The following is a 12,730-nucleotide window of genomic DNA, read 5'->3' on the forward strand; positions in this document are numbered from 1 at the left end:
GCATGTCACGAGCAACGTTGTCCGGTTGGGACACCATCGAACCTTGAGCAATATTGTCTGGTTGGGATACCGTCGAACCCCGAAAAAGCTGTCCGATTGGGATACCATAACAACGTTGCTTGGGTAGCAAGTTACCTGAAATGCCTGCAAACACATGCTAACTTGGGTTGAACGCATGCTGACCCACACGACAACCTTCTTAAACATTACGTCCAATTTATTTTCCAAGTCCGGGTCAATTTCACACACCTTAAATTTTTTTGCAGCTGATACTGCCTGACAAAACAAAAATGATAATGAGAAAAAATACATATTAGTCCACCATTATTACCTCTAACTTCTCAGTCCACCATTTCTCTGAGACATCAATGATACACTTAATTGGATCCTAACCCAACTCAGTGGATCCCTGTTTCAGCTCCTTCCATAACTTTCACTCCTTCAATTGATTCCACTTGTTTTTGAATTTTAGCCTATCATACTCCAATCAATTCTTTAAACTTCTTCGAGATATTTTGCCAAGCTTCCTTGTTAAAGTATGTGGTAGGTCTATTTCCAATCTCAATTTCTTTAATGTAAAGATCGCAAAAAATATTTGTCACTTTCTTATCCCACATTGCTGAGGAAGCTTCTTCTTTTATCTTAACCTTGTTGGAACTAATTGAAGAATTGACAGCTAAACAAAATAACTTAACATATAACAAACTCAACATGTTAGACCATTATAAAATCAGAACGAAAAAAATTCGAATTAAATACCATTACAGAATGACAAATAAATAAACATAAACACAATAAAAGAGCTTGGAGAAAGCCAACACAATCACATGAACACCATTCACAACCACCATAAACTACTCTCACAACCACCACACAAGCAGAACTAACATCCACCACACAAGCAGAACTAACATCCACCACCAACCCACACACCCACCCAAACCATCATAAACAACACTCACAACCACCACACACAAGTGCACCTCACATCACACCTAAGCCATCATAAACTGCTCTCACAGCCACCGCACACAAGCACAGCTAACATCCACCACCAACCCACACACCCAAGGGCAGCAGAGCACACCCAAGCCACCATAAAACACCACTCATAACCACCACACACAAGCGCATCTCACATTTACTACCAACCCACACAACCATGACATGCATAACACACCCAAGCCACCACACACAAGCACAACTAACATCCACCATACACAAGCACAACTAACATCCACCACCAACCCACACACCCAAGGCCAACAGAGCACACCCAAGCCACCATAATTACCACTCACAACCACCACACACAAGCGAGCCTCACATCCACTACCAACCCACACACTCATCGCCTGCAGAGCACACCCAAACCACCATAAACTGCTCTTACAGCCACCACACGCAAGCACAACTAACATCCACCGTTAACCCGCACACCAAGGCCAACAAAACACACCCAAGACACCATAAACACACACTCACAACCAACGTAAACAAATTATCCAAATAAAAAATTATAACAAATTATCCAACGTTTGCTATAATTAAATGCATATCAAATCATTATAAGTAGCATAGACACTCATCAAAATTTGATGCAAGCTAAATGAATTCTTCGTACGAATTAATAATTGTTAAATGGTAGATACTGTTTTTTTCATTCTTTCTAGTACAACCAAACTATCACCAAACAACATAATCCATCCAGTATTCACTGTCCCGGTTGAAAGAAAAGCACAAAATTCACTGCCTCTATAAGATCATTTCATAAACATTCCACCTTTTTTAAAGAAGATATGAAAAAGAGAATAGTTTGATGTTATCCATAATATTCACCGTCCCGATTGAAAGAAAAGCTTCAAGTTCACTTCTACTATAAACTACTCAATGTGGAATGATCAATCAAACTAGAAGTAGGAAACCATACAGCTGCAACCCTTCAAATTTTCCAAACAGGGTAAAAAAGAACCTCCATGTAAATAATCAATTTCTTACAGGATAGCCAAAATCGAGGATTGCACAGATCAAGCACCCCATATCAATGTCACTGATCAAACAGGGCCACCTCAACTTCGCAAAAAACTATTGAAGCCACATCAAGCCAGTTAAACATTCCCTTTTTTTTTATTTGCACATTCCCATAACCAAAATTTCCCAACAAACGATGGGATCGGAAGCCACAGAGGGCAAATTGGTGCGACCCAATAAAAAACCACATAAATTAATCTAAGAAAACCATGAACAAATCTCGATCTACACAATATTTGGTATCACTACAAACTTTCCAAAGAAAATCATGGGATCGGAAACCGCAGAGGGCAAACGAGAGCAATGAAAGGAAAACCACATAAATTAAACATATAAGAATAATATTGCGAGATACCAGATGAAAGATAGGAAGAACCGAGGGAGAGTGGAGATGGAGAACCAGCCTAGGGCAAGTGCGGAGCGACGAGGGAGAAAGACACTAGAGGTAATTGCTGATCAAACACAACTCTTCGAAGTGGGACGCGGGTAGATCCCGCGGCCCGCTTCCTTTAATAAGATGTTCACGTCGTTTCAAAACGCCCGCTGAACGCTCGAACCAAACAACATTTTGGCGGCTAAACTCAACAACAAGCTGCCCCAAACACACCCTAAATCATGAAAATTGCTTCTCTTCAATTCTATGTTAAAACAACTCAAGTTCAACTCAGCGAACTACTCATTATTAACTGCTCGGATAGATAATATATGTACTTCAAAGTTATGTAAGTATATATGTTTATCATTCCTCTATTTCAGCTGACTTTTATACGTCTGTAATAGTTTTTAAGTATTGAAATTTAATATAATTTGAACCTAATGAGCCTGAAGTGACCTAAGCATTATGCAATTGTTTTTAAGCATTGAAATTTAAAATAATTTGAACCTAATGAGCCTGAAGTGACCCAAGCACGAACATGGCATTTCTAACATATTTAAACACAAGCCGAGGTCAAAGAAAACAAAAAATAAATGAGCTTACACTTCTGTGCTAAGGGCATAGAGTTTATACTTTATCTTCTAAGATTTTTATTTTCTTTTAAATCCAATTTTCTTTTTGTTGATCTTAACAGGTAGATCCCAATCTTAATCTTGTGAAGGGACGGGGTGGTGCTCTTCTTCGAGAAAAGATGGTTGAGGCGGCATCCGATAAGTTTGTCGTGGTCATTGATGACTCGAAGCTTGTGACCAGCTTAGGTGGAACTGGGCAGGCAGTGCCAGTGGAAATTGTGCAGTTTTGTTGGAAATACAATCAGAGCAGGCTACAGGAATTGTTTAAAGATGAAGGATGTGAGGCAAAGCTCAGATTAGATCCAGATGGAAAACCCTTTGTTTCTGATAATTCGAACTACATCGTGGATTTGTACTTTAAGACACCAATACAGGATTTAAATGCAGCAGGAAAGGAAATGTCAGCGTTGGAGGGAGTGGTTGAGCATGGTTTGTTTCTTGACATGGCTGACGAGGTCATTATTTCTGGGAAAGAAGGTCTGAGCATGAAGACCAAGTGAGTTTTGTGGTGATTTGATTTGAGGCTTCTTTGTTTTTTATTTAATTGTCAGAAATTTTAAAAGCTACTTTTTGAATCATTATGTTTATCCCTTTTTCCTAAAATTAGTTTTGTATAAAATAATTTCTAGGAAAAAGATAAAAAGAATTATGTAAATTTTTTTGGTTAAATAGACAATGTTCTGGTTGCTTATTCAATCACAAAAAAAATCAAATAACTGTCTGAAGCGGAGCTTGATATCAAAGATCTTAGGCCAAGTTGGACTTTTTTGGTTATGTAACCTTCTTATTTAATGGTTGGGCAATTTAAGTTGAGTGTTTTTTGAAGATTTAACTCTAGAAGTCATTGATTGAAAAAAAAAAAAAAAACTCTAGGGGTTGATGCCTTTCTAGGGTGTGTAGAAGGTGTTTTAGAAGCTCGTTTTGCGGGGAATTGGTTATGGAACAACAATGAAATGACAATCGGGGTCATCGGCGGCGTTGGGAAGGATATAGGAAGCAAAACTGCTATAGGACAGCAGGTGAGCCAAGTGCGACGACTGTCCGGACTGAAAACAACAACACAACAACAATTTTGGGGGGTATGGGCAGGCGGCAGGCTTGTTGGCTGAAAATCAGTAGGCGAACTGAAAGAGGATGAGTCCGGAACAGTGGAGAGGATCCACCACATGTTCCTAGGCAAGCTACAGTCACACCACATGCGAAGGAAGAGGCTACAACACTCTAGCATGTAAAATTCAGAGAAAACGTTTCGTAATTGATAAAATCAGAAAGCTGAAATTCCAAACAATCTATTATAATATATATAGAAGTCCCCTCATAGTAAAAACCTTATTAGAAACTGAGGAAAAAAAGTTAAGAACCAAAAGGGAAGAAACAAAGAAAAAAACTTGCTAAAGAAATAGAAGAAAATAAACAACAACAACAACAACAACAGACCTTTATTCCACTAAGTGGGGTCAACTACATGAATCCTTTTTCTCTAATGTGTTCTATTGAGTGTCATATTTTGATTTAATTCTAATAGATTAAGACCATGTTTTATACAATATGCCCAAGTTTTTGGGCCAACATCTGCTTTTTTTAACATAAGTTGAATATTAAACATCTACTCTCCTAACAGGATCTTCAAATGGTCTACATTTAATGTAATCAACCATCTAAGGCAACTCTCTCTATTCTTGTCTGCAAATGGAGCTACACCAACCCTTTCACGAATAGATTCGTTTCACATTTTGCCTCTAAGGGTCTGTTTGGGGCAGCTGCAACTGTTTGAAGAAGTAACTGTGAAGCTGCTGTTGAAGAAATAACTTTTCAAAAAGCTGTTGTGACTATTATAAATCTATTTTATTTTCAAAAAGTTTGAACGCAGCTTTCTGATAGCCACTACATTTTAACCGATAAGGTTAAAAAAACAGCTTTTTAACACAAAAATTTCTTAAAAACAACAATAAGGTCTGAAAAATAAAGTAGGTAGAAAGATATCCCTAACAGACCCTAAGTGTCAAGCCACTCATCCAACTAAACATTCTCATTTCAACGACACTTAACTTTGTTTTATGCTTCTCTTTAAAGGCCAAACATTTTGCTATTATGTGCCATAAAACAGTGCTTTTCTCACCACCGCCTTATAAAATTTTCCTTAAAGTGTAAGCAATGCTTTTCTATCACACAATAAGCCTAATGTATTCCTTTACTTTAACCAACTAACCTAAATTCTACAAATAACATCCACATCTATATCACCATCACTTTGAACAATAAACCTGATATATCTAAAATGTAATCACCTTTTAATGATTGATCACACATAGTTACAACTTTGCCACTATAACACCACTACTAAAAATTTATTTCATGTATTTAGTTTTGAATCTACTCAAACGATGACCTTTCGAATCCAATGTAGATCTCCACAATTCAAACTTTTTTTTGAATTCTTTCTCTAGTCTTATCAACAAGAGGGATATCATCTGTGAAAAACTTGCACCAAGGTTCATCCTCCTGCATATGTCCAACAAGAGCATCCATAACTACAACAAAAAGGTATGAGCTTAAAGCAGATCCTTGATGTAATCCAACGGAAATAGGAAAATACTTGGTTAATTCTCCTTCTGTTAGAACACAAGTAACAACTCTAGTATACTTATCTTTAATAACTTGAATACGTCATATCAACACCTTTCTTTTTTAGAACCCTCCAAAAATTTTTTTTGGAACATTATTGTAAGCTTTTTCTAAATCAATAAAAATCATATGTTGATTCTCCTTACTCTCTTTGTACTTTTCCATCAAACCTCTCAATAAATGTATTACTTTTATAGTAGACTTGCCCGATATAAATTTAAACCGATTATGAGAAATGCTTATCACGTTTTAATTTATGTTCAATTACCTTCTCTCATAATTTTAAAATATGATACATTAACTTAATTCCTCTATAATTTGCTCACTCATGTGATCCCTTGCATCTCTTTGTTCTTAAAAATGGAGACCAAAATACTCTTTCTCCACTCCTCAGGTATGTTTTACGTTTTTAAAATAATATTAAAGAGTTTAGCAAGCAAAAAAATTCTCAAATCTTCCAAATATTTCCACACTTCAATAGGAATATCTTCGAATCCTATTAATTTTCCACATCATTAATTTTCTTAAAGTCTCCTCAATTTTTTTTTAACTAATGCGGCTGTAAAAATAAAGAAGTTTTATTATTATTAACGATTTCATGATCATCAAGGTCGATCGTATTTCAAAAAATTCATTAATTTTTTTTTTTAAATAGCTCACCCACATATGTTGAATATCTTTCTATAAGAAAAAACTTTTTGATTTTCATCTTTACACTTTATTTGAATTAAATTTTATTTTTTTTCTTTTTGTTTGACTAGTTTGTACATATATTTTTCAGTAGTATCTATGATATTATAAAGATCACTAAAAATAAATTTTTTAGTGGCACAAATTATTCTCTTTGACTCCGTACGGGTCATCTTATATTTTTTCAGTTGTCTAAGTTTTACATTTAAACTAATTTTTATAACACAACATATATTTTTTCTTTTCATGCACAGTAATGAAGAAAATAATAAAATAAAATAAAATATGTGTTCGGTCCATCTTCTGTTATGGCAGACCCCGTAAACACATATCGTGGGAGTTCTACATCTTGTGTCCTAACGTCCCTCGTCACTCTCCGAAGGTAGGAGATGCTTCACCCTCATCTCTGGAAACATTCAGATCCTTGTAGCACGGTGATAAGTATGCGACATTAAAAGTGCAAAAGTATTATAGTCTTCCGGTAAGTCAATCTTGTAGGCATTGACATTAATCTTCTTAACAATCTGAAATGGGCCATCAACTTTAGGCCCCAAATAAACATGTAGGAAATCACTCATTCTTCAGCCTGATTAATATCATATTGTCTTCTTTGAAAACCATAGCTTTCTTGGATTTGTTAGCCTATTTCTAACACTTAGTGTTATGTTTGACAATTTTCTTCCTAACTTGTTCGTGTAAGATCCGAGTGTCCTTTAATCGAACCTCGACATCCGTGCTAAGCTTAGTAGATGACAGTAGTGGGATTAACTCCAAAGGTGTAAGAAGGTTCTGTCCATACACATTCTCAAAGGCACTGTGCCATGTGGATCTACTAGTAGAACGATTATAGGCAAACTTCACTCGAGGATGAACCAAATCCCACTCTTTGATGTTCCTTATCCCAAAGCATCTAAGAAAGTTTCCCAAATTGTACTTTACAACTTCGGTCCGCCCATTTGTCTAAGGGTGAGTTGCGAAACTAAACTGAAGTATTTTACCTAACTTTCCTTGTAAAATCCTCCAAAAGAGGCTGCAAAATTTAACATCTTTGTCCGAAGTGATACTTTTGGGTATCCCATAAAGACAAACAACCTCCTTGAAATACAAATATGTAATATGCGACACATTCATTCTCTCATGAAAAGGAATAAAATGCGTCATTTTGGAGAAACAATCTACCACGATCATGACAAAACCCTTAATTTTTTATGTTCGGGGTAAGCTCACTACAAAATTTATGATCACGTCCAACAAAGACGCCTCTGGAACGAAAATGGGAGTGTGCAAACCCGTGTTCTGCCCTTGAGTCTTAGCTAAGTTGCATACTATGCACCATCTGACACGCCTATTCACATCTCGTACCAATCCGGGCATGTAAGAATTCTCATTCATAAAGGAGATGTCCCGCCATTCTCACGTTGTGACATTCCTATAAAATATTCTCCCCAAGTGAATTCCAAGGAATGCATAACGTATTCTAAAAGAATAGGTATCCATTAGATTTGTGATACTACTCGTATGGTCTATCCTGTCATCGTATCACATAATCTTAAGAATTCTTCTTGATGATTGGTGATCCTTATGAATGATTTAATCTTAGTTGGTTTAACTTCATAGAGATATCAGCCACTTGAGAAGCCAAAATAGAAAGACTATCAGTGTCATGTATGCTAGCTATCTTCCTATGTTTCATTCTATCATAAGACCATTGAAAGTTATTTGTTGTCATCTCTTCAATTAAAGAATAAGCCTCATAAAAATATTTTGACATAAGGAATCCACTTGTAAATACGTTAATGATAGACCTAAGAGATCCTACGAACCCATTATAAAAAGGCTGGATAATCAACCAATCAGGTAGCATGGTGATGACACTTTTAAGGAGTTCCTTAAATATTTTTCAGGCTTCATAAATAGATTCACCTTCGAATTGGCTAAAGGAAGCAATGTCATTTATAAGTTTGGTTGTTTTTTTAACGTGGGGAGTATTTTGGTAAGAATTTCCGAGCGAACTCATTCCATATCCTAATTGATCAATGAGCTAAAGAGTTTAACCACATTTTGATTTTATCCTTAAAGGATAAAGGGAAAAGCCTTAGCCTCACAGCGTCGTTGGAGACACTTTTGTAGCAAAATTTAGCGCATAGTTCTAAAAAGCTCGCTAAATGAAGGTTTGGTTCCTCGGAAGTTGTCCTCCCAAACTGATTATTCTGCACCATTTGAATGATAATAGACTTTAGTTCAAAAGAATTGGCTTCTACGGCAAGAGTATTAGTACTGAGATGGATTTCATCTGCCATAGGATTAGCAAAATCTCTTAAACGTCTAGACATGTTTTGATGTTCATGGGCATCAAGGTTATTATGAGGAATATTCATCATTTCTCCTAAAAATTTTTGAATTCTTTTTTGTTTTCTGATTTTTAAATGGTTCTTTCAAGCTCAAAGTCGTAGGGTTCAAGGTCTAAAGATTCTACACTACGCATACACCTACTAGGTTCACTAGCAAAGAGTCTCTAAACTAAGAGAATAAGGCATCAAGGTTATTATGAGGAATATTCATCATTTCTCCTAAAAATTTTTGAATTCTTTTTTGTTTTCTGATTTTTAAATGGTTCTTTCAAGCTCAAAGTCGTAGGGTTCAAGGTCTAAAGATTCTACACTACGCATACACCTACTAGGTTCACTAGCAAAGAGTCTCTAAACTAAGAGAATAACAAACAAGATAAAAACACAACAGATATTATGCAGCAGAAAGAAAATAAACACGTGCACAATTAAACAAATATTAAACAAGTGTTTTTCAATTTTTGTAAACAAAAACAAAACAATATAAATACAGGGAAAAAGAAACAATGCAATTTTAAAGTCAAAGGCCTACAAATTTAACTAAAATTTTTCTAAATCAAATTTATTATCGTTACCCTGCAACGATGCAAAAAACTTGACACATACCAAGTGCTGCGAAGCACGGGCTGCTCACGTAAGTATACGTGGCATATCAATGGTACTAGGTCTAATTCCGGTTGTCAATCGCACTGGGAACGAGAAAAACTCAATGAAGGAAAAGTCCTAGCCTACTATTTTCGGCCTAAGGCCCCATTTGGGGGCAGCATTTTCACCGCGGTGCGTTCTGAAAACGTGGGTTGAAACGTTTGAAAACAGTGGCGCTGCTGCTTATCTAATTAATTTACGGTAAACGCGGGCCGCTGGTTCGACCCTGCGATTTGCGTTTTCTTGTGTCCCTATTACTGTAATAACACCCCCCTCCCCCATTTACGTTTTCTTCTCTTCTGCCCTCGTCTCTCTCAATTGCCTTGCATTTCTTTTGCCCTCGTCTCTCTTGATCGCTCCTCTCTCTCTCGCGCCTCTCTCCGATGGCAACAGGTTTCCTTTGTCCTTTCCCTCTTCCCTTCGCCTGAAATGTTTGATTTGCAAGTTCAATTTTAAAACCTATGCTAAAGTTATGAAAAACAAGTTTGTCCTAACAAACAAGGAGACTATTTAAGGCATTTAAGGTTCGACAGACTTCAACTTTGAATTGGTTTAGTGAAGAATATAATTGAGGAAACTATTAAAACTCCGTGTCAATTGGGAGCAAAATCTTTCTTATGTCCTTCCGATAGTTTAAGAAATGTTAGCTATCATGAATTTAGTTCCCTAAATCCCATGATCCGCTCAAGCAAAGTCAACTCCTTATTGATTGCAAAAATTCACATATCCCTGTTACAGTGAGTTTATGTGGTTAACACTTTTCATTATACAACGTATTCTCCCAAATCTCAGAGTTCGCAAAAGATTTAACTATTCCACTGACCAAACAAAATGTAAATTAAGTTTAAAATTTAACATAACACTTCTAGAAAGTTCAAACACAAAATAAAAGAAGCCTCAATTTTATCCTATTACATTTTTAATTCAAGAAAGAAACAAAAGAAACTACTCATTGCTCATGACAAAACACATCAACACAATCATTGCATTAACAAAATCAATCATATATCATGCCTATTACAAAGAAATCCGAAGAAAAAAATATAACTTAATTGTATTTTTCTCCTTCCCAAACAAACAATGCGATAAATCTTAAACAACAAGTAAGAAATTTTCTCTCAATCTTTCATACACAATTCACCCGATCTCCTTGCAGAATTTTTGGCCTTCTCGTTTAGCACTCTCCTCTCCAAATTTTTGTAGAAGAAAAATAGAGGAAAAGCACCTTCCATCTTCATAATCTTCCTTTTTATATCTCCTCCAATCTTCTCTTATGTTCACCGATTTTTTTATCCAACAACTGGAGCTCTTTATCCCCGCTTGAACTGTCTCCAACTACTTTCGGCGCCTGTGCGCCCACTGCTCGGTGCATAGGTGCAAAGCCTTGTGTATCGTGACTTGTAAAAGTCAACGCATATGTGCTGTTTCTTGGCGCATAGGCGCCAAGCCTACTGTGATTACGCCATAATTGGGCGCTTATGATCCCATGTTTGGCGCATAGGCGCCAAACTTCCTGTTGAGTGTGGAGCTTATGTGCCAAGTTCTCTGTTGCACGATCTTGGAGTGATATTGGAGTGATGCTTGTTGTGGTGCATAGGTGCCCGCCAAGCTCTCTGTTCTGGAGTATAAGATGACCCATAAATGGCCAAAGCTCCTATGCTGCTCCATTCATCAATATTTTTAATACTTGCACAGATAAAATCAAATACACCAAAAACGAATAAAAATGAAGAAAAATTTAAACAATAGAATATTATAAAAAAATTACACAATTAAGATCACATAAATTATACTTATCAGAATTTTGTAACACATTTCAGGTCATGTGTAAGCTTGCTAATATAAAGTAAATTATAATCTAGTTGGGGAACATATAACAATAAAGAAAGCTGAATCTCTTTGGAGACTTTCATATCTCCTTTTTCAACAATCCTGAACAAATTTGCGATTTTTGATCTCTTGGTAGTTGATGAGAGCATGAATGTTCTCTGTCATGTTACCCAAAGCATCTTAAGATATTATCCAAGGCCGAAATCCTTCATCGTTAACAAGATAGGAGGATATGATATTTTGGTATATCATCAACCTATCATCAAGCTGGTAGCCTCTGGAGCAGAACAAGATATTTTCATTATGTACTTGGTCATAAACCCAGTTTGCATTTAGGACTGTAAGAATTCTGAGTGCTGCAAGCTGCAGAATTCGTGGCTGCCTCTTGCCGCAGGAGTGGAGGAATGGCTGGAAAGCCGGGGAGGCCTGCTTGCTTGTAGGAAGCTACCTGTGGCTGCTCTGTTGGCTTGGAAAGGAGCAGCTGGGTCACTGGCAGACGACAAAAAGGTCGGAGGAGCACCTGGAAGCCTCCATGGAGCTCTGAGAGAAGTCTGCAGGGCTGCTGCTTGTTGTACGATGGAATTTGACTGTTGTTTCTGCAGGTAGAAGAAAAGCTACTGTAGGAAAGGAGAGTTCCGGCGGTTAGAGAAGAATAAAGGAGGAATTTTGTTGCAAGGAAGAGCTGAGGAAGGGGCCTGCAGGGAGATAGGGGCCTCCATGGAGGAATTCTGGCGGCATTCGGGGATGAGTTAGGGTCGGGAGAGCGCCAGGACAGCAGGCGAAGCGCTGGTCAGATGAGAGCTACCTCAGCGACAGCAGGATAATGGCCCCCTCAGGGACAACAGAAGGCCGACAGAGAAGGTCTGTTGCTATTTCTGCTGCAGTTGCTGCTTCTGTTTGCTGAAGGAGGGTTCTGACTGTTTCAGGAGTTTGTTGAGAACTGCAGGAGATTCTGTCAATGATGCTGTTGAGAACAGCTGATGCTGCTTCTCTAAGGGTTCTGCCAGAGGAGGAAAACCTGCAGGAAAGGGTTTTCTTGTACTTCAAAAGAGTAGCGACTAACATGTGAAGTTTCAACGCCTGATTTGCTGCTGCTACTACTGTGTTTGTGTCCTTGCTGCTATTGGAAATGGATGCCGGCTTCAGATGCTGAACAGAACTGAATAGTCCGGCTATTGGGAGGATTCGGAAGAGGGCATGCAAGAAGAGTGCCGGCTGCAGGGAAGAGGACTGGCTGCAGAAAAGAAGAGAATTCCAATGACCAGTAGGGGTTCAGGTGGTAGAGGAATGGTCTACAACCTGAAGGAGAGATTTCCGGCAGCAAGAGGGGAATGCAGGGAGAAATCCCATCGAGGAAGAGGAGATTCCGGCTGCCTGCAGGGAAGAAGAGATTCAGGTTTTCGCTAAATGGGTTTTCTGCTCTAACAGGGGTCCAAGTGAGTTTCCAGCAGCAAATGAGTTTTCAGCGGCAAATAAGTTTTGGAGAGGAATAATTCCTTAATTCATATTATTCGTATGTATGATATATATATATATATGTGGATCTACTAGTA

At 37.5% G+C, this 12,730-nt stretch overlaps 1 protein-coding gene across 1 annotated transcript; it reads left to right on the plus strand.

Moving 5' to 3' along the window:
- Positions 1-3,101: 3,101 nt before the first annotated feature.
- On the plus strand, positions 3,102-11,783 carry LOC110038334 (probable ribose-5-phosphate isomerase 3, chloroplastic; the record flags this gene model as incomplete). The annotated part of the gene is made up of 3 exons (XM_020743136.1): positions 3,102-3,535; positions 4,661-4,733; positions 11,514-11,783. Coding segments are annotated over 3 exons (777 nt in total), but the record flags the coding sequence as incomplete, so codon positions are not given.
- Between the last annotated feature and the right edge of the window lie 947 nt (positions 11,784-12,730).

The sequence above is a fragment of the Phalaenopsis equestris genome, unplaced genomic scaffold (genome assembly GCF_001263595.1).
Source record: "Phalaenopsis equestris unplaced genomic scaffold, ASM126359v1 Scaffold232516, whole genome shotgun sequence".
Classification (NCBI taxonomy): Eukaryota; Viridiplantae; Streptophyta; class Magnoliopsida; order Asparagales; family Orchidaceae; genus Phalaenopsis; species Phalaenopsis equestris.